We start from the raw sequence: 22,349 nt of genomic DNA on the forward strand, positions 1-22,349 counted from the left end.
TCGCGCCGAGGGGCACCAGTCAGTGGCTACACCACGTAAACAGTAGAAAGTCGATTAGTAGAGCAGAAAATTCAAGTGAGGTGGCTACAAATGGGGCAGATGGGCTGAAAACTAGTATTTTCATTGCAAGTTTCTTTTTATAAAATTTTTTACTTTATGAATTAAATACACTGAGAAACAGTGAAAATATATTTACAGTCATCTCAAATGGGCACTACCAACGTATTTAATTTAAAAAAAAGTTTCTTTCAAAGAGAAATTTAAATATGACTTTAGTTTTAAAAAATACAATAAGGAAATAATTACATTCTTAATATGAAAACATCTTACAACTTACAGCCATGGTCAATTAATTCTGAATACCTATGGTGTAAAAGTTGATGCTAAAATGTCTAGTGAATATTTCCTTTCTCATTAGAAAATCAATTGGAAAGATGGCCTTGGCCAAAAACCTTTGGTCCCTAGGAAGGAAGGTCTGCAGAAGCTGCTGCCAACTTCTCCCAGGGCGCCAACTCCTGGCGTTCTTGTGTGCCAGGCAGCCAGCACCCGAGGCAATGACCGCGGTACCCACAGGGTGTCAGGTCCCGGCCACACCCACGTGTCTAAGGCGACAAGCCCTGGCTGGGCAGGGCACAGCGGTCTGGGGCCCTCCACGGGCTGGGCCTGAGCACACACAGCGGCTTCACTTTTTTGATTTTCAGTTTCACAGTATGAACCCAGCTCTCCACGGGTTGTAAGAGGACAGTAGAACAGGACCAAAATATTTAGTTGCCTCTTTAAAACCATGCCCTGGTTTAAAACTGTTCCCGTAGAAATGGTTTTAGGAAGCAGGAGGACGAGATGAGGAAGGCAGTGGCTCCCCTCCCTGCTGCATGGCCCTTTCAGACCTTGGGGTGTCCTGCCTGCACTGCGGTGGCAGAAGCTAGCCCGACCTCTGTGTGACCAGAGGGGACCCTGCAGCATGCACACGGCAGATGCTGGTGGCAAAGGAGGTTGCCTTCCCTCTGGTGGGAGGCCGCTGGCCCCTTGCTGCTGCCCACCCTCAGCAGGAGCCGTGGGACCTACTCTCCCCTGCAGGGGCTCTAAAGGACTGTGCTGGCGGGGCTCTCCATGGCCTGGGAAGCCGCCCTTGGAACCTGGCAGAAGGCGAGGTGGCACCAGGCAGCACCTCTGAAGCTGTCTGGTGTCCTGTGGCTGCACATGTGCTCTCAGTGCACAGATCTGGTTATTTAGGAAAAGCCAAAACAACCTGGGGACAAGCAAGACAAAACGGACAGAGGGCTGGACAACACCGAGGTACACACAGGGAAGGAATGGGACGGAGGCGCATGCCTGGTGGCCAGTGCCACTCCAAGTGCAAAGAGAAGGGTTCCAGAAAGTTCTGTGTGTGCAGGCCCACACTCATCTGGATGGACTCTGGCATCTGGGCCGGCCTGGCCAACTCCAGCCTCTGGCTAGCATGCTGCTCCTATGTGAATGGTCAGTCAGTGAACAAAACGTTATGAAAACCTAACAGTGACATCATGCCAAATTATGGCCCAGAGAGAACCCCAAGGAATGACACTGTGGCCTCAGAATAAGAGGGCCTGAGCCCCCAGAGGGGCTGCCGCTGACCTGTCCTGGCAGCTCCTCTGTGCTGGCCGGCCTCCTGCAGCCCTGATGTGATCATGACCGCCTGCTGAAGTGACAGCTGACCATCGGAAGAGCTTCACTTCCCCAGGGGCTGCCCCACCTCCGCCCACTGGGCCTGAGGACAGAATCTGTCAGCGAGCTCAGCTGTCCCAGAGTCGGCCCGGAGGACGTCTGGGAGGACAAGGTGCCACGACCTGTCACCTCGGGCAGGCGCCTCCGGTCGCCCAATATGTACAGACATAAATTACAACTCTATTTACTGAAAATATACAAATAAATAACTTATTTTGAAGCAAATACTTTAAACTAACTTTCTGGTCACCTAGAAACGTCGAGGGGCGCGAGGGACGCTATGGAGTCGCAGGCGGAGCGCCACCTCCTCAGGACCAATGGAAGGGCTCTGTGGGACGTGGGAAGTGCGCTTCAGTGTGTGCCCTCCCCAGGAGACCATGGCTGTGATGGGGGCTACAAACTTGGGGCTGCAGACACAACCCTGTCTTCTGGAGCGGAGACCTGGCTCCAGACCCTGGCTCTGGCACCAAGAGCTGAGTCCTCAGAGGAGATTCTGAGGCCATGGGTCTCTGCCTGTACCACAAAGCTGGTCCTGGTAGTGCCCGAGGCCACCTCCCATGCACAAGACACTCTGCTGACCTCCCCCTGCCTTGGCCAAGGCCAAGACCTTAGGTTGGCCACCATCAAAACCTGGCATGGTGCTTGGCAAGGGTGGCCCCGGTCAGAAGGGCCAGAGCTGAGAAAGCTCATTTGACCTGAAGGCAGCGGGAATCTATGGCAGGTCTGATTTTCTTCCCTTTATGGAAATCAGTGTCACAGGAGATGGAGAGGTCACAGCTTCCTGTGATGATGGGGAAACCCTCCCAAGAGAGAAGGGGTTCCCCCGTGACAGCCAGCCACTGGCTCTGGTGGAGGCTGCCCCTCCAGGCCTCCCTGCGAGGGCTCCAGCAGGAGGCCCCTGTGGTCAGTGCTGGCACGTGCTGTGGGGTGGGAACACCACGCAGCTCACGGACCAAAGACACTCCTGGCAGATGGCTTCACAATAAATTCAAGTTTCAGGGGGCCTCAGCCAAGCAGCCTCCCCGTCCTGCTACGACACTTCCTTCCTCACTGGAGACAGCTTTTCTGCTCACAGAAAGCCAACTCCAGCCCTGCGGGGCCGAGGTTGTGGCAGCAGAACTGGCCCTCCCCGGGAAGGCCTGAGGACGATGAGGCCACTGTGGCTGGCCCAGGGCCTGGGAGAGTGTGGGGACACTGCTTCCAGCCCTCTTTTCCTACGGTTGATGAGAATCCCTGGCTGTGGGTGTGGAGCCTGTGCTCTGGGGGTCCATCACCAGTGTGGGGCCTTCTGGGGGGACCACGCAGGCAGGCCGGCCTCGGAACAGGGCCAGAGTGGGCGGCCGACCAGCTCCACTTTGTCCTTGAGCACAAGCGCCCTCCAGGAGACACTGGGAAGGAGGCAAGCGGGATCCCACAGGACCTGAGAGAGGCGGCAAGCTCAGGAGTCACAGCTCAGCCTCGTGTGCTGACGTACTCCCGGCTCAGCTTGGCCCCTCAAGCTGGGGGCAGACGAGAGGCTCTGAAAGGTCACCGCTGGGCCCAAGGGGCTCTAGGTCTATGACTTGCTTCCTTTCCAAAGGACGGCTCCCGCCCCAGGCAGTGGACGCCTGCACAAAGATGGTGCCTCCCCCCACTACATGGCCACGGGCTCCGAACCTCAGGCCCAGGGGAAGCCTAACCAAATACTAGGGGCACTCTGCTGCCCCCCAGAGCAGAACAATGACTAACAAAACTGGACATGGAACCTCTGGAAACTCCTCAGGTCCAACTAGGTGGGACACAGAAAAAGACATTTTTAAAGCAGGTTACAGCAAGTGGCAGCTTTCCTGTCCCAGGGACAAAGCATCTGCCCACCAGGAAGAGCAAGGGCCAACTGGCTTCCCGCATGCGCTCTTGCGCCTTGGCCTCCAGCAACCAGGGCACGCAGGTGGGGGGTCCTGAGACAGGCCACGCATCCACGCCACAGCCATGAGAGCCAAGACCTGCAGCCACCCCAGAGCAGGCCGCGCAGTGCAGGCCACGGGCTGCTTGATGTCTGCAGGCTCGGCAGGGCTGGGGCTGAGCGTGCAGTCTGGCTGGATAGGTGACCTTCCGCCCTCTACAGGGTCTTTAAACAGCTTGTCATCCCTCTTCGTTTCTGTTTTTATCAAATATAGTTCAAAATCAAAGCCTCATAGTAGCTGCTCTAAAGGGCACCATGGTACAGTAGAAAGAACACGCGTGAGCCACGGCAGCTTGCTCGCAGGCCCTCAGGAGTCATGCTTGGCCACACTGGGGAGTGCATCCACAGTCGCTGCGAGGAGGCCAGGGGACATGTGCGGCCCCCATCTGAGGCTGGGTGGCCTGGCCTTCCTTTATGTGCCATTCTTCAACTCCCACTCCTGCAGAAAAGGAGACAGCGTAAATCCAAGTGGCCAGACACTGGGCTGACAGGGCTCATGCCCGCTGGAGACCTCAAAACTGTGGGTGCTCAACCACCATGGGAAGCACCATGAGGTTCCTCAAAAACCTGAGCCTGGAGCTCCCACGACAAATTCCCCCAGGCTTCACCGCCAGCCCTCAGGCAGGAGGAGCCTGAGGCCAGAGGGGGAGCAGGCAACAGAGGGTGCAAGTCCAGGCGGGGGCACAGGGCAGCCTGGAACAGAGGGCCATGGCGAGGCGTACTCCTGCTGGCCAGGGCCTCAGAGACGCCCGCAGGGCCATCACTCACTAGAGGCCGCATAGGGCCTGGTTCCAGAGCAGTGGAGCCCAGAGATGGGAGAAGGGCAGCCGGGTCAGAGAGGGGAGGGGCCAGCACTCCCCAGGGATGAGGACAGGGTGCAGATGGAAGGTGCCGAAGTCCTGGAGGTGGGGGTGACGGGAACGTGCAGAGTCGCTCACCCTTGCACAGGAGAGTGGCAACGCCTGTTGTGCTCACTTTACCACAAGGCGGGGGGGTCACGGGAACAGTCCTGCATGGCCCTTCTTCCACAAGCCCCACCCACTTCTGGGACACTAAGGAGCCAGAGACTCCCTCCTGATTTTGAATCCCAGTTTCTGAAGGAGGGTATGCGGGGCAGCTTGGTGACGTTCAGCACGTTCTGGCAGGAGGCTGAGCAGAGCAGGACAGCCCAGCCCGCTCTTCACCCTGCCCAGGGCTCAGGGCGCCACGTGCCTGCCCGGGGACTGGGACTCACCTTGGCCTTCCGCAGCACATGCCCCCGGCAGGGGGAGTTGCTCGCGGCTGGCTGGGTCTTCCTCAGGACGGCAGCGCTGTTCACAGGCAGGGGCCCTTCTGCGTCACTGGTGTCACAACTGGAGATGGGCGAGTTTTCCAGAGTGCGATGCCTCAACCCGGGAGACTGTCACAAAGGGGGAAGTGTGGTGTGAGAAGTGGGTTCTGGCTCCAAGGTATTCTCCAGTATTTTAAAGAAGAAATGGATTTTGAAAATGACCAAAACTAGACACAAGGACAGTAAGAGCCAGGGCCTAATCCTCAGCACCCTTTAGCCACCCTGCCACTGACAGCAGAGCTGAGGCCGGTAGGCTCCACTTGGTGGTAGTGGCCAGGACACGTGAGCGGCATCCAGAGCCAGCCCTGCCGCTCACACGGTGCTGCCTCTGGCTCCTGCATCTGCACAGCTCTCGCTTGCTCCGGGGAATCCCCAGGGACTGGCTGCCAGAGAGGCTCAGGTGGCAGCGGAGGTGTCTGGACTGGCATCAAGTTGGGAATGCAGTCACAGCGAGCCACAGGCCACTGATATTCAGGGGTCACGAACATTCAGACACCCTGCCGTGTCGGAGAGGTTTCCGGGAGACTTGAGATAGAACAACACGCACCCTCAGTTGCCCCGGCGCCTCATTTGCCCTCCCATATAGGAGTCAAACTGCTCTTTGGGAAAACCTGCTGGCAGTCTGTTGCACCCCAGTCACAGTCTCCAAGGACTAACCCTGCTGTCATCACTGCCATGGGACGCTGCTCAGGGGCACAGGGTACTGTTTGGGGAGGGCGGTGTCTCCTGTAGCATCTGACAGCTTAGTCCCCTGTGGGCTCCATGACTGTGCATTCCTACTACACTGTGGGGCTGTAAGCAAGCTCTCCCTGGCAAAGCTTCTCGGGCTGCAGGTGGAGTGGTTGGGAAAAGGACAGAAAAAAGACATCTGTGGGAGAGGCCAGGCGGGCAACCTGCACCTGCTTCTGGAAAGCTTCCCTCTGATGAGCCACTCTTGTGCACACGGGGTCTGGAGGCAGAATGCTGCCACACCAATGCCAGGCAGGTGATGGCAACCACGGTCCTCGGAGAGGCCCTCAGAGGGCGGAGGCAGCAGCTAGCACAGCGGGCAGAGGGGCGGGCATGCACACTGCCCAGCCCTGAGCCTCTGAGAGCTGAGCTGGCTCCTGAGGCCAGAGGGGCATGTGTGAGCAGGAGGGGCTGATGAAGGGGCCAGAGAGGGGCTCTAGAGGGACAGGGATTCAGGAGTGTGAGGTTGCTGCAGGTGGAGGAAGCAGGGGACACTCCAAAGGCCTCTGGAGCTGGAGAGAGGCGAGCACTCAAGCGCCTGTGGGATCTAGAGTTCCAGAGGTCACCTGTGCAGGGCAGGCTCAGAGAGGAGTCACGCTGCAGCTGGGTTTCCAGATTTCATCTGGAAGGACAGGTGAAGCAGGCAGGGCCAGAGGGCGGCAGCCTGCGGGGAGTAGGGGAACGAGGCAGCACCCTTCGGGTTTCATGTGCCACAAAAGGAGAAGGGAGCTACCAGAGAAAGGCTGGAGGTGCAGGATTCTCATGGGTGTCTGAAGTCTGGAGAGGTGGGACCCAGGGCCCAGCTAGAGGCTCCAGTTGCTACAGGGAAGCTCAGTCCCCACTGGCCGGCAATGGAGCAGTCCCCCAGCCACCCGGCCCACCATTACCCTCCAGCAGGATGGTGGCCCAGGGGTGCATGCTCTCCTGCCTCCGATCACAGACATGAGTCCCTCTGAGGCCCAGAACTCTGCAGCCCAGGGAAGACCCCTCCGCCCTCCCCACTCTCTCTGCTGCACCTGGCTTCACAGGCCCTTGGTCCTAGGTCGAGTCAGACACAGAGACTCAACACTCCAAGCCACACAGCCCTCAGAGCCTGGGTCCCACGGCACCCGGCCTCTCCATGCTGAGCAGTGTTGTGGTGGGCTTCCCCTCTTGTGAGGACACAAGTGCCCCTGGACAGGGACGTTTATCTAGCTTATTCAATGGTCGGAACAGAATGGTTTGTGACTCACTGAGGGAATAAGGTACGACTTCATATATATAGTAGCACATAACGATACACCACGTTACATATGAATTACATACAATACTACTGATATATGACCATATAAATATAATAGTAATATACAATCATACAAGCATATAATTGTTGAATGAATGGGTCAAATAAATATAATCTGCATATAATGCACTAATATGAACCTGTCGGTCTATTTAACTAAGGACAATGAATGGAGTGGGTCAATACATGAGAGCTCATGCATCCGTGCTGGAAGGACACCCTGGTGTCCACACCACTCCCCACAGCAGGCAACATTGTCACCTAGCAGATGAGAACCTGGGCTAGCTGGGCTGGGGGTAGCTCAGTGACAGAGCACCTACCCAGGAGGCATGAGGTCCCGGGACTGATCCTGGGCACCATGCACACAATGGAAGCACAGAGCCCAGGCGAGAGGGGCCAGGTGTGGAAACCCTGCCTGCTGCCCCCCAGCCTGCAGGGCTGTGGGTCCAGTGATGGAGCAGCTCCCCACCTGCTGGAATTGGCTCTGCCTAGGGGGCCATCTCTGAGGCGAGGGGTGGCCCTTGTGCTATGACAGTGGCTGGGCTTGGGGAGGAGAGTAAAGTGGCAAAGGTGGTGTGGCAGGGCTGCTGGTGGTGGCTAGGTGGGTGCTGGGTTTTGGTGGTGCCCATAAACCTGGCAAATCCACCAAATGCACATGTGGAGGGCATCGGATCCACTCCGGTTGGCCCTGTGCCAGACGCCTGGAAAGAAGAACCTGCCTTAGGAGCACTGGGGTGCAGGTGGTGGGCTGAGGGTGCACCAGCGTCAGCCGCAGTGGGGTCAGCTGCACACTGGACTCCTGAGCGGGTGGGCCTCACGCCTTTTTTGTGAAACAGAAGCAACAACACGGGGCTCACGAGGCCGCTGGGTTTCAGGCGTGGAACTGCCTGTCGAGGGGCTGGTGTAGCACCAGCAGTCCAAGGGGAGGACTCACTTGAGAGGAGATTCCATGTCCCATCAGCTCTGAGGGTCCCAGCCCGGAACCCACGCCCCCACCCCTGGGCTCCAGCACCAAATGCGCTATACGGAGTCACCCTTCTCTTAGGGATGGACGTGCAGCAAGGACCTGGTAGAAGTTTCAGTGCCGAGGTAAGAAAGTTCAGCGTCAGCAAGCCGAGGACACAGCTGACAAACATGTCCAGTGCCAACATATGACAACGTGTGAGCCTGTGTGAGCTTGCACTTCAGGGGACCTAGAGTGAACTGAGACCCACCCCAGAGCACTTCTCCGGGGGGCTCTGGCCCTTCTGTGGCTTCTGCAGGGAGTTGGCAGGACACTTACCTGTGGACTTGATGTCCCTGACTTTGGCTCAATGGCCAGCCCCAGGGTGACGCCGCCAGCCAGGGCTTTCTTCAGGCTCTCCTTGACCTCAGTCAGCTCCAGCTCCAGGCTGACCCGCTCCGCCTCCCTCTGCTTGCACTCCTCCTCCAGCTTCCTCAGTTTGTCCTCCAGGACCACCTGGGTCTTCCTGCCTGCAAGTCCAGAGTCACGCTGTCACTGCCAGGCTCTCAGGAGGGACCTCTGTGCCCACTGGCCTCCACTGGCTCCCAGCACAGCTCCCGCCCAGGCCTTGTCCAGCCTGGCTGTGCTCTAGGACAAGTCCCCTGGAACGGCTCCCCCAGTTCCAGGCACCAGCCTCTCTGCTCATGCTGAGGTCTGTCACAGTGACCTGCAGCACGCAGCATCCACGCTGGACGGATGAGGAAACTGAGTCTAAGAGGCTGGCAAATGCGCTCAGGCCCGGCCAATGCTGCCTGCACTGGGGACTCTCTTGTTGGAGGCTAAGTTCCAGGGCCTCCCTGCAGCTCACCAGCTGCAGCTCTGCAACGAGGCAGGGAGGGAGCTGCTCCCTCCTGCCAGCTCCACAATAGGCTCTGGTCCCTACCAGGTAGCCCTGGCTGGACACTCTCCCTGCCTCCTCATCCGGGGCCTGCCCTCCACTCTTCCAAAAGCGCCTCCCTCCACAGTGATCACCCAGGCTCCAAGCCAGAGAGGCCAAGCTCTGAGGAGCTGGGTGACTGTGTGTCAGCTCCAGCTGTGTGTGAATAAGCCAGTGAGAGCTTCTGTGGCCTCCCGTCCTCTGCACCTGCCCTCCCTTACCTTCTGAGGCTGGCAGAGCTGTCTGAAGAGCCAGCCTTGCCACTGTGTGGGAACTGGTCTGGCACGGTGGCATGGAGGCAGCCCAAGTCCCATCCCCAGGCAGGCACTCCTGCCAGCAGGAGAGAACAGGGTGGCCGGGTGCTCTTCTGCCTCCTGGCTCCCCTACTAGACTGCACCCTCTTTGGGCCCTTGGACCTGGCCTCCCAACCCCTACCGACACATTCTGCTTACTCCCCAGCCCCTCCAGGGAAGGGAGGGCTGCTCCCTGCTGTGAAGCCTCTGCTGTCTCCTGTGAGTGGGACCTGCCCCAGTGGAGGGTACTCCTGCTGAGAGACCCCCTGGACACCTGTTACCACAGGGCTCCGGCCCTGGGCATAGGGCTCGCCCCTGGACCTCATTGGCACCTGAGGCTGGAATGGAGCTGGAGCTGCACTGGGCAACCTGGGCTCAGGTCCAGCCTCTGCTGTGGCTGCACCTATAACCACGCAGGGCCCGCCCTGGCTTGCCAGGCCCACCCTGCACCCCAGGAGGCGTGACACAGACAGTCCCCATGACAGCCTCCATGGTCCCAGGCCTGGCAGGCAGAGCAGAAGGAAGCCCCGACCTCCCCGACCTGCATTCACTGCGATGGCGACCCTCAGGTCCTTCCTCTCTCTGCGGAGCTGCGCCAGCCGGTCCCGCAGCGCCTCCTTCCTCTTTAGCAGCTCCTCCTCTTTGGTCTGCAAGCGCCTGGCATCCGCTTCCACCCGGTTCTTGCCATATTTGTACTGGTCAGCATCTGGCAAGCAAAGCAGCAGAGGAGTCAGGCGGCCATGGTCATGCAAAGCTGCCACCCGACAGGGAAAGAGCAGCAAAGGTTTGAACTAAGGAGAAGAGCGGCCGTTCAAATTCCCCAACACTCTTTGAATCAAATTTTTACAAATGAAATTGAATGTGGAACTGTTTTAATCCTCTTCCCTTTGAGGCACACGACTTGGAAGTCTCGTCAACAAGGTTGGAAGTTAACATTCTGTGATGTGGAAAGACAGCTGCCTATTACTATCAGGAATAATCGCTGGAATCTGTGAAGTTCTCCATATTTTTCAAAACCCTTGCCTGACCCCACCTATTCCTTATGAGTATATTTTACCCTGACCCGATGGTAGCTCTGTCCTCACCCCCAGACCAGGCCCTGGCCAGGGACCAGTCCTGTGGCAGGGTACACGGGTCAACTGCATACTGGACAGCAATAAGCCTGGAGCTGCTTAATCTCTGTGTCTCAGTTTCCTCATCTGTGAAGCTGGGATAGTAAGAGCAGTGTCACGGGGAGGTCCAGAGGGTTCAGTTGACTGATACTCATAAAGCACTGAGAACACCAAGGCACGCTCCTCAGAAACATGTGCTGAATGAAGGCGGAAGAAGCTAGCTTTGGGGAAGTCCAGAGGCTTGGCCCACATCACACCACCAGTTCACATGGCTTTAAAAGTCCCTACCCAGGGGCTGGGCTTGTGGCTCAGTGGAAGAGCGCTCGCCTAGCACACGCGAGGCCCTGGGTTCATTTCTCAGCACCACATAAAAATGAATAAATAAAGGTATTGTGACCAACTACAACTGAAAAATAAATATTAAAAAAAAGTCCCTACCCTGGCTCTCTTCCTCTTGTTACTTGGCCTTTCAACTCCAGAAGCATAGGAAGAGCCTCTTTGAGAAAGTCCAGCCCAGAGGGGAGAGCTCTCACCAAGGACCTCCAAGCTCAGAGTGGTCATGCAGAGCTGGGGTGTCTGCACTGCAGCCATGCCCTGCCCTTCACACCCACAGGTCTGACTGCTGGGGCTGGTGAGCACCTGTCTCCCCCTCAGCTCTGGTCTACGAAGCAGGAGTGAGGAGGACTGCCTGAGTTTCTCAAAATGACCTATGTCCCTACAGTGACTTCTGTCTAAATGACAGGGCTCCTGGTGTGGCACAGACACTCACAGGCAGCTCTCGTCATTCTCTGTGACAACCACTCCCCAGCCCTGTCTGTATGCACCATGGCGTCACGACCCGTGCCTACCCTGGGGGCTGGGTCCACCGCAGCAAGGCACGAGGACCCCAGCGGGGCACTGCTCCCTGATACCTGTGTCAACACTGCTCCTCAACTAAAGAAACCACAGAATGACTTCAGAAGGGTCACAGCCCGAGGGCAGCTCATCACCAGGGGAGGCCACAGCTAGTCACAGCTGAGGCAGGCAGGCCAAGGGCCACTCTGCTCACTGTGTCAAGCCTGCAGCTCTCCTCTCTGGTCCCCACGCCCTAAACGCCCCCACAACCTAAAGGCAAGAGCCAAATCCAGCCAAGACAGAATGCTATTATTTTTCTCTTTTGTCAACATTAGTTGTCACCAAAGTTAATAAAAATTCCAAAGTTCTCACAAAACAACGGGTGAGCCACGCAGGGAACAGAACCCACAGGGAGCATCGAAGTGTTGAGCTCAAGGAGACTGCCCGCCAGGCCCTTCTCGGCAGAGCGTCGCGGTGCCCTCCTCCCCTGGGGAGCAGCACTGCAGTGGAGTGTGGATGCCGCCCCACACATCAGGGAAAGCAGACTTGCCAAAGGGCAAGGCCCGGTCAGCAAGTGGGTGGACAGAGCAGGTCCCAAGGAGCAGGATGTGGGTCTGGAGAGAACAGCAGAAGAGCCCCCAGGAGAGGGCACAGGCACAGGGCACAGGAGCAGTCAGGGGCGAGGCAGGTTCTGCTCTGTATGGGGCGGAGCCTTGACCTCTGGGGTGACCGCTCCACCAGCTCCACTCACAGCTTCAAAAGCTCAGCTATAAGCCCTAAGCAAGGGTGGCACACGTGACAGCAAACCTTTTCTGACAGGCCAGCTGGCTCGGAGCTCCACTTCTCTGCGTCCTCAGCCATAGATGCAGTACCCAAGGGAATAAATGCTGCCCGGCTGGCCAGCTGGCCCTCAGACGCCTGTTCTGAGAAGGGCGAGGGCAAGTGCAAAACAGAGACGGCGATGCCGTCCAGGTTCCTCCACATAGAGAGAAGAAAACAGGCCTGTCTCAGGTATGCTGTGCCGGCTCCTGCCTCACAGGCCTCTGCCCTGTCTGCTTCCAGATCACCTGCTGTCCCAAAGCCTGGTTCTCACTTGGGCTCCATCATCCACCATGAGAGACTCAGAGATTCCTGTGCTGCTCCGAGATTCTTTCCTCATTTGGACAGTGTGGTAGGCGAACAAACCCACCCTGATAACGAGGCTCTGAGAAATCAGCAGGTGACACCAGGAACAGCTTGTCACGGACCAGGACCACCAGAGATGACAGACAGACCGGGGTCCTTGGGCTGCTCCATTACTCAAGTATGGGCACCAGCTCTGCTCTTTCCCTGCAGCGGCCACAGCTTCCCCTGACTGGGCCTGGCAGAAGGGGCAGGCTGTGTCCAGAGAGCGCACACAACGACCAGCTGCACATGAGGAAGGGGACTCCAACCAAGGTCTCCTGACCCAAAGTCCAGGGACAAGGTGTTGCACCCACAAGTGCCTGCTGACATGGCAGGCAGCTCTGTGCTCCTCAGGCATGCAAAGGTCCCGGGGCATGGGCAAGAGGTCCTTGCCAGCTCCCACCCAGCAAGGGAAGGGCAGGCTGCACGCTGTCCCCTCTCTCCAACAGACTTCCAAGCTGACACTCTCCATGTGAGCAGCCCAGACACTCTCCACTACCCAAGCTGCAGTCAGAATCAGAAAGCAGAGCATCTGGTGGAAACTCACTTGAAGCCGTCCGTCTCACGCTGGCTGCAGAATCCACTTTTTTCTGCTGACTGCTGGGAGCCTTCCCTTTCCCAGGAACCCCATTAGATGCCACGGGGGGCTTCTTCCCCTTGAGCTGTTGAAATAAACAGAAAATAAAAAACAAAACAAAACAAAGCCCTATTTCTTTCCTATGGAAATTTCTCTGGCTCTCTGACTCTGTGGAACCCAGCTCGGTCAGAGAGAAAGGTGGTAAGGAGACCGACTTGGCTTCAGACTCCAGACCATGTGGCTTCCTGGGAAGGCTAGGGAGGCCAGAGGGTCCTCCAGGAAGCGGGCGGGAATGCTGGGCAGCTCTGGCCTCACCGGGACCATGCCCACTGCTGAGAAACGGGCATGGCCTTCAGCTGGGGCCACTGAAGCCTGTTTCCAAAGCGGGTACTTTTCAGGGTGGGAGCATGACTACACTGCTAGGTTTCTGCTTCAAGGACTCTTAACTGAGTGACAGTCTAATAAGACAGGTGACTGCCTTCTGAGTCACTGGTGGGGAGGGGGCAGGGATGCAAATGACACATAGTGTAGAAATAGTCTGAGTAACAGAAAATAAATCTGACCAGCTACAAATTTTTTTTAAAAAACTGAATAGTGCCCCACTTCTTCAACTGCTGCAGGCCAAAGGACTCTGTTTGGCAGAGGTGATGCCATGCCACTGAGGCCTGACTCCTGTGTGACAGTCAGCTGTACGCTGGCCCTTGCTTTCTACTGTGCCACCTCACCTGCTGCCATGGGCCTGGGTGTGGGGAGGCCCCGTCATTGAAGAGAAGCTGAGCAAGCCACTAAAGCTTTCTGAGCCTCTGTTTGATCACTCAAGAACATAAAAAGGTACGGGCACCTCCCTGATGGGCTCCCAAAAGTTTGAACGACACAGCACAGACGCACGGCAGCTCGTGCACGGTCTTGCCAGGGGCCAGAAGGCTCCCCCTACCGTGGGCAAGTGAGGGAGGGAAATGGGGTACTCTTTTGACTTATAGTGCAAGGCTCACTTGAAACAAGAGCTTGAACAACAACAATGTGAAAGCTCCACGCGCTGACCATGCACCAAACGGTCCCCAACCTGGAGACAGTCTGAGTATGCAGGTGGCATGTCTCACTGCCTGTTTTTACCTCAGGGAACTCCAATGCCAACACAAAGCAGATAGATACACGCATAGGTAAGTTTCACTTAGTAAATGAAACATGTTAACCAGAGTTTTGGCACAAGTACTCGTGAAAATAGTGGAGGACCATGGTGCTCACACACTGGACGCTCACACTCCTGGAGTCGGAATCTCCAGGAGGCCATCTGGGCACATGTCGTTGGTGGCCAAAACGTTTCCTTGGGGAGTTTGATGAGCTAGTCCCTTGGGAGGTGTCTGTCTGAGCACCACTGTCTGAAATCCTCGGCCCTTACCTGGTCCCATCATTTCTTAAGGTCACCCTCAGGACGGAGGGGATACATAGCTCGCCCCGTACTTGCTTTACGTGAGGAGATGCATAGCTCGCCCCGTACTTGCTTTACGTGAGGAGAGTTCTCTTAATGGGTGCTCAGGTCTCCAGGGAAAGCAGAGGAGACTTTAGGCTGGGAATGCACACCACGCAACACCTGCCCTGCAGCACTGCCTTGCCGCAGACAGAGTGTGGCATGGGTGGCGCTCAGCCTCCAGGCTGCTTATCAAGCAGTGGTCCTCGCTGCTGGCTGCAGGAGCAGGCCTCACATTCACGCCAGGACACATACGGCGCTTGAACAGCACCCACCCATGCCAAGGTCAAAAGCCAGAGCGGACCCCTGCTCCTTCATGCTGCACAGGATACTACTGAAGCTGCGAGTCAAGAATCTGGAAAGCTTGGCTGCCCTGTCCTTCCCCGGACCTTTGTCTTTTGTTGACATGATTCTCAAAATTCCACTGGGGCTTTTCCAAGAGTGGAAAGAGAGCCTCAATGCCCTGAGCACTAACCAGCACTGCTCACTGCTCCTGGGGCCGCGCTGCAGACTAGGCTCTAGTGGAGGAAACGCCCACGCTTTGTGCCCTAAGGGTGGGAGCTGGCTGCAGGGCTGGCTGCGGGGTGACCCTGGGGACAGGGGGTGTGGTGCAGTACCTGGGAGTGCAGCCCGAGAGACGCCCTCCCCACAGCAGAGGTGTTAGTGAGAGACGGAGAGCAGGGTGGGCCGCAGGAGGTGGGGGCCTTGCAGAGGTTAGAGGACAGCTTGTCAGCGGACAGCCTGGAGGCCCTTCTGTCAGCAGGACAGGAGCGAGCAAAGATTTTCGGAGACGGCAGGTTATCGTAGAGGCCCTCGTTATCATAGAGCGCCTCTTCGCCTGGGCCTCTGCTACCGGAGGCGGGGAAGCCGTCGTCCGGGTCCCACTGGAACACACAGCTCTGTCGTTAGTGACCCAGACACAGGAGAGAGAGCAGACTTTAGCACAGTGAGACAGCGCACCCCGAGACACAGGTGTTGCCAATACAGCACCCCCACACACAAGCAGGTGGACACACTCAAAAGAATCCCTTTACTTCTAGGGTTTTAGGGAAGGTTTCTTTCTCCTTAAATCCTTATGGTGCTTTGTTTTTTTCTTCAAGGCAGAAAAAAAACACTGCTTGGAAACTTCCTTCTTTAGAAGACTGGAGTTTGGAAGTCCCCTAATGCAGGACCTGAACGTGGCAGGAAGGGAGGAATGGACACTGCCCCAGGAAGGCGTGAGAGCCGCTCCGGGCTCCTTCCCTATGCACACACACTGGCTGCCCTGGCCTCCGCCCACCTGAGGAAGTAGGGGAAGCCCAGCCAGAGGCCGGTCACAGCTAGTTGGAGGCAGAGCTGGACTCGGGGGCGCTCGTGGCTGTATGCCACAGCACTGATGAGCCTTGGGCTCTCCTGGGGGACGAGGGCTGGAACTGAGAGCACCAGGCTGCTCCACGCTTGCCCTAACATGCCGAGGACCTCAGGTCACGGACACTGTCCACAGGCACCATGGTGCCAATGCTGTTATGCCTGAAGAAAGTACCATAAGCAAAACAGTCCCTTAGAAAGGGAGTGGCTGCACGGAAAACAGGTGCTTCAGAACCTGACGAAGACCACGGTGTTCAGCAGACACCTGGAACAAAGGACTCAAACAGGGACAAGCCACCTCATGGGACAGAGACGTCTACAGCACGGACACTGAAGTATAAATAAATACCAAACTCAACCCTGCGGGGCCCTCCCAAGTCCTAACGGTCTATATACATTGCCTTGCATTTTTAAAAAGGGAGATAATAATTCACATGTTCTGCTCATTTTACCCTGTTTTTATGATCTTCCTGCAGAGTTCCTTTCTGCCAGACGGTAATTACAGCCTTTTGTTATAAAAATAGCAAAGATTTAAATTCCACAGTGGGAGTGTTTATATCCCTCTGCAGTCACTTCAGTGTGTCTATTTCTGTGATGCAGGGACCTAGGCACAATCTAAAAATAATGCAGATCAATTTGGATGTGAGCATTTGATAAAGACAACCTAGCATAGATTTATATTTGTCCAGAATTATTAAATGGTCTAGACTAGAATATCATCTTCTTAAAATACCAAGCATTAAGTCACACAGAAGACTTAAGGAAATAGCAACTGCAGAAACCCACAGAAGTTTCCAGATTAAAAGTGAGCAAACACTGAGGGGAGGCAGGATAAGAGCCACTGAAGTGGCCGAGTATTGGGTTTGAACTCTGTGGAGCCCTCTGAAAAGGAAATCACTTGGAAATCACCAGCAGCAGAAAAGCAGGTTAAAGGCGGAGCAGAGGAAGCTTCAGTAAGCAGAGAGGCCGCAGGACGCTGCCTAGAAGCTCCTGCTGTCAGCCCAGCAGGGACCTGGGCACAGCGCCTAGGCATGCAGATCCTGGGAAGGAAGGCTGGCCCTCAGGAGGTGGAGCTGTGATGCCCTGGGGAGCTTGCTGTCACCCCCACCCAGCAACCAGCCTGCGGGAATGGTGGGGACAGGGGGCACCGTGCAGTCCCGGGGACCTCCGCCTCCGCTCGCCTCACACTTTCATGTGCAAGGCACACACGTGAGGAGCACCCGAGAGAAGGGTGCGTGAGGGGCCTTGCCAGGGGCTCGGGAGACAGGGTGGGCACTGTCCTTCCAGAAACGCTGGAGGCCGAGTCCAGAGACTCAGAGAAATGGCCCACCCTCAAGAGGACAATTTGGACACCAAAGCCCAGAACCAGGGACAAGTCCATTGTGCCAAGAGACACTATTGACCACACAGGGCCAATGGAGGCCACAGGAGCTGAGGTCCCACCTTGATATGATACAGCAGCCCAAGCTAGAGCCTCACCCTGTCATGGTTACCACTATGTGGCTCCTAAGGCTGGCACAGGCCTGCCCACAGGGCAGGAGGGCATAGGTTAGAGTGGACAGCAGGAGTCCCCAGAGGCTGAAGTCCAGGGCGTAGGAACAGGGCAAGGGGACTGACCGACCCAACTCCCCACGATGGGGGCTGTGCCAAGTGGGCTCTGCTCATCCTGTGACACCCGGTCCTAGATGGGCCTGGGCCCAGCCATCAGTCCCAGCTCCTGCTTCAGTCCTAGGTCTCCCTACACTAGACTGGGGCCCTTGAGGACAGGGACAAGATCGACCCACTTCCTTTTGCCCGAACAGAACCTGCTCACCAGGAGGCTCTGAGCAACAGGGAGGGGAGAGGGGCAGGAGGAGGAAATAGGAAAGGATGCCAGGCCCCTCCAGGCCAGAACTCCCCAGACGGCCTTGCCTCTGACAAAACCAACCGTGGACTCTCAGGGCACACTCACCGAGCCGTTGATGCAGGGGACGTCATCGTAGTGCAGGGCTGTCCCACTGGGGTGAGCGTATCCATTGGAGGTGCTCCCTAGGTAGGGGCTGGTGGACACCCCACGCCTGTTCATGAAGCTGAGAAAGAAGGGAGAGTGAACACGCCCGCCTGCCTGTTTCCCTCCCAGCTGCACCAGCACTCAGTGGCCCAGGGGCCTCAGAAGGCCCAGGCAGAGGCAGGACGTCACCTGCAGGGCTGGGCCGAGCCCTCGCCTGCTTAGTCAGGACGGGCCCATCTGACACACCTGCGGCGAGGGCCAGTGGTGGTGAGTGCACAGGTTCACCCAGCAACCACCGTCCTCTGTGAGTCGGCCAGCCTGCACAGCTGAAAAGAAAGCCGCACCGGAGCCAGCTGGAGGCTCTGCTGACAGGCCGTCTCAGTCCCTGATCTCCGGAGGGCAGAGGACCCAGGGCCTGCAGAGCTGAGGCACCACCTGCCTGTTTCCGGGAGAAGCCCGTGGACTGCCTTCTAGGCTCTCCACACGCTGTGCCGAGACGCGCTCTATCCCCACCACTGCACAGCACGCCTTCGCTTGGCCCTGACCTTCCCAGGCCCTGTGGTGGCCACAACAACCTTCAGAAGGTGCCACTGTGGGAAAACATATGCTGGGGACTTTGTCCCCATTCCTGGCCAGAGCTTCTCTAACCATGGAACTCCTGAGTGACAAGAGAAGGGAAAGGCCGCCTTTTATTAGTCACGAGCCCTTCACAGCCCCTGGGGTTCTGTGAATGAGACCTCCGGAGCGCCTGGAGGACGGAGGCAGTCACCAAAGGAACAGCCACATGAGCCCAGGTCGGAGCTCCCCGCCCCCAGGGCAGAACAGTCCTGTCCACCTGGAGAGCAGGCCGAGGGCTGGGGCTGGGCGTGCAGGGCGGGCATGGAGCCCTCTGCCGCGCTGTGTGGCTGCTCCGGGCTGCAGCCTCTCAGGACACACGAGTGAACCAGTCAGTGCACTGGAGCTGGCCTTCTAATCAACAGTGGGGCCAGAGCTGGCTTGCAGAGCCTCAGATCACCGCTGGACTGTCAAAGGACTGGGACAGTCTGGATACTGAATGACATTCCCTATGGTGTGGTCCTGGGGCTGGAGCCCTCACCCACAGGGCCTTTACTGTGCCCAGGTGACACTGCCAGACTTGAGCACACTGCAGGACACCCAGCCAGCGTCCACAGAGTGAAGGAGAGCTGCCTGGCCCAGGAAGGGCACTCACACTTGGCAGACAAGGGGCAGAGCGAGAGCACCTAGGGCGTGGGAAAAGGACGCAGACCAGACGTGTGTCGGTTCCCAGTCCACTCAGGGCTCCAAAGTTGCCCAAGAAAGTCCCAAGTGCTTCCCTGAGAAGGAGGCAGCACAGGGCTTGCCCTGTCTCCCTCCCGCCTTCCCAGCCTCGGGGGGCGCCAACTGCTCTCGGCTCACCAGGCACCTCTGGCCTCAGAGTCACTGTGGCCCTTCTGCCTAGGAGCTCCTCTCAGATGGCTCACGGGCCTGCCTGTGTGGGCCACCTGTCCCACGTCCCACCACAGCACCACGAACCCCCTCCACCCCCTTCCTCCTCCCTCTCTCCACCACCTGGCCTGCCGGTGGTGTTTACTGGTTTATCAGCTGCTTCTCGCCACTAGAGGACCAGATCTGGGGGAACGTGGCCTTGTCAATCTGGGCACTCCAGAGACACACAGGGTGTTGGCAAGCTGTGCTGACTGAGGCTGGCCTCTCAAGAGGCTGCTTGTTCTAGCAGAAACCTAAGTGCTTGGGAAAGACAAGCTCGAGAGCATCTGCTCCTAATCGGGAAACTTAAACCAGCCTAATTTTAAAAAGGGATTTTATTTTCTTCATAGGATCTTGCACTTCTATGGTCACCAGATGAAAAATAGCAGGAGAAATTCAGGGTTAAGGAAAGTGCCTCCCAAACCAACTAGGCTGCAAGTTCCGAGGCCAGTGGGGGACCTGCCCAGGCCTGTGGGTCCCCCTCGCGGAACGTGGCTGCCCTCTGCTGGGCAAAAGGCAGCCATTGCATCACCAGCCTGTGTGAAAGCAGCATGGGAGGAAAGCCACGGCTTAGCACTGTTCAGAAAATTGCTGTGACCTTGTGGCCGCCTGGACGCACACCTGCCAGCACACAGGCTCTCTCCAGGAAACCTAACCTGTCTTTTTCCTTCACTCATAAAAAACTGATACGAGTAATCTATACTTAAAATACACATAAGTCAATGTAGGAAAATATAATGCATAGGAAAAGAAAAATACAAAAATCTCGGAGATCTGCAAGGGCAGATGTGACTTTTAAGCACACATTGAAGGATCTCTCATGGGAATGCCTCTCTTGAGGTCTGACCATGTCAAGGTGATCTGGACACTTCCTGTGAGTGGGGACAACACAGTGGTGCCAGGTGGCATGAAGCCCAGCTGCATGTGCACAGCTGCACGCTGACTCAGTGACAAGTATGAGTGTCCCCCTCATGGCAGGGGCTCTCCTACTGGTCTGTGGCTTTGGCCTCTGGTGCCCTCCAGCACAGATAATAGGAGGACAGCAGCCCTCCTTCCTTGAATGAGGAGAACCCACAGGATGGTTTAGGAAGCCCTTGGCAGGACGGGGAGTATCCGAACTCAAGGTCACAGACACAGAATGTCCCAGGTGGCAGACACCTCCTCCACTGGACAGTCCCCCCAAAGTTACAGAGAGGGACCTGGGTCAGGGAGCAAACTCCAGGCCAAACAGCACATGGGGCCAAGGACAGGCATTAGGACCACGTCTTTGGTTACTACTCTTTCTGTGATGATTTTCAGCCATATATAAAGTGGAAGTGAGCAAAGCCCATAGGAAATACCAGGACACAACATGCGGGAACCCGGAGAAGGTGCCTGCAGAGGACAGCTCCCCGGGCGGCTGCTCCCCTCTGCCGGAATCAACCTCACCTCGGGACAGCCATCCGGGGGTCTGTGACCAGGCACACTTTCAACAGGTTCAGGAGAAAACTTCCCAACATGTCCTTTGTGTCATTCACTTGAAACTAGGCCCTCAGGGGAAACGCCCCAGCCCTTTACCACCCCTAACATCCTGGGGATGCATCTTCTGGGAGACTCTGTCATTTTTTCCTTTTCTGGCCCTTTTCCAAAATATATTATTGCCTTTCTCCCTCTGTGGAACAGAAATCATGCCATCAGGAGACCCACCGCCCTGACACCAGGGCACTGGCTCGTCTTGCACATGGGTGGCCTCTCGCCTGGCATCCCTTATGAAGATCTTTCAACTGGTGACACTTTACTGTTCAAAACCACTAAAACTATCACACCGGGTTTTGCTACTATCTCTTTAGAAGGGTTCTTGCCTACTTAAAAGCCACTGAGCTCACGGCCAGGTAGAATGTGCAAGGGCATGTCTCGGCCATGTGCTACCACCTGATCCTGGGGTGACGCCTGCAGTGCCACGTGTCTGCAAGTCACGGTGGCCTGCCTACTGCCTTTTCAAGAAAAATGACAAAGTTTTAAAAGGCAGCCATCCACTGACGACTCTGCTGGAGAAGAGCGCCCCCTGGAGTCCACCACAGGGCTCTGCATCGTGGCCCCACAGGGCCTCCCAGGGCAGCCCTGGCATAAGAGACAGGAGCTCACAGTCTCCCAGCTGGCCTTACAGAGAAGGACACCCTAAGGGAACCCAGTGTCTCCTTGGCTGAGCAAGGGAAGGGGCAGGGACGAACGCCGAGAGCACAGTGCAGAGGAGCTGCCTGCCCGCCTTTGCCTCTGCATCACCAGCCCATGTGACAGCAGCGTGGGAGGACAGGCACAGCTCTGCACTGTTAGGAGAGTCTCTGCAGCCTTGCAGTTGCCTGGACGCACACCCAGAACTGCCGCTACAGAGCTCCTTGCCATCACTGTGTCAAGGAAATACTCAGGGTTCAGAAGAACGTCTCGGCACAGAACGGCACTTCTTTAAAAACAGGATTTAGACTTCAGATAAAATCAGAATTTGAATTTACATAAAGCACTAGAGTGAGGGCTTTATATCCTGGTCTTCATTCCAGTGATGCAGAGTCAGTTCTGTGGAGAGAACCCACACAGGGGTCCGCAGAAGGCCCACAGGCCAGACCCAGCCCGCTGACTATTTCTGCAATACTTCTGTGGGTGGCACGGCCTCCCCATTCACTGGTGTATCAGCTCTGGCTACAACAGCAGGGCTGAGGGGCCCACAGAGTCAGAACCATTTACCATGCCGTCCTTTATCCAAGTTTGCCGACCCTTGATCCAGTAGAAGTCCCAGAGGGTTAAAGTGATAAAAATGCCCAGCAAAATCAGGGTTACCATAGTCAAAGAGCGCGCGCCTCAGGGCGTGCGTTTGTTGGTCTTCACACTCAGGCAGCCCAGGTGGAGGGGAAGAGGAGGGAAAGCAGCCGCTTAGCTCCAGCACCATCCGCGGGCGGGGTCTTACCAGAAGGTCTGCTTGGCCGTCTGAATGATGTTTGCAGACATCTCCACGTCTATGTAGTCGTAGTGCAGAGCTCCCGGGTCTGTCGACGACCCCGTCTCAGCCAGCAGGACCCCAATCCACCTGCCCATGTCTTCAGAAGAAGAGGCCTGCAGGGGAGGAAAAGCGCTTCACTGAACTGAAGGTGAACCCTTCCTCCATTCTGAAAACCTCATCCAGAGAGACCGCAGGACAGGAAGGCAAGGCAACACCGAGTACCAAAGGCAGAGTGTGAAGG

General features: G+C 56.8%; 1 protein-coding gene across 1 annotated transcript in view; it reads right to left on the reverse strand.

Moving 5' to 3' along the window:
• Positions 1-203: 203 nt before the first annotated feature.
• The window catches only part of Afap1 (actin filament associated protein 1), a 127,188-nt gene continuing 105,042 nt past the window's right edge, over positions 204-22,349 (reverse strand). The window contains exons 11-17 of the mRNA XM_026395342.2: positions 22,076-22,221; positions 17,614-17,731; positions 12,818-12,932; positions 9,702-9,866; positions 8,270-8,460; positions 4,881-5,045; positions 204-4,085 (exon numbers count right to left, since the gene is read on the reverse strand). Of these exons, the coding sequence (XP_026251127.2) occupies positions 4,059-4,085; positions 4,881-5,045; positions 8,270-8,460; positions 9,702-9,866; positions 12,818-12,932; positions 17,614-17,731; positions 22,076-22,221 (927 nt within the window). The 3' untranslated portion in view covers positions 204-4,058. The remainder of the gene's footprint in view (positions 4,086-4,880; positions 5,046-8,269; positions 8,461-9,701; positions 9,867-12,817; positions 12,933-17,613; positions 17,732-22,075; positions 22,222-22,349) is intronic.

This window comes from Urocitellus parryii, chromosome 10 (assembly GCF_045843805.1).
Source record: "Urocitellus parryii isolate mUroPar1 chromosome 10, mUroPar1.hap1, whole genome shotgun sequence".
NCBI classification, from domain to species: domain Eukaryota; kingdom Metazoa; phylum Chordata; class Mammalia; order Rodentia; family Sciuridae; genus Urocitellus; species Urocitellus parryii.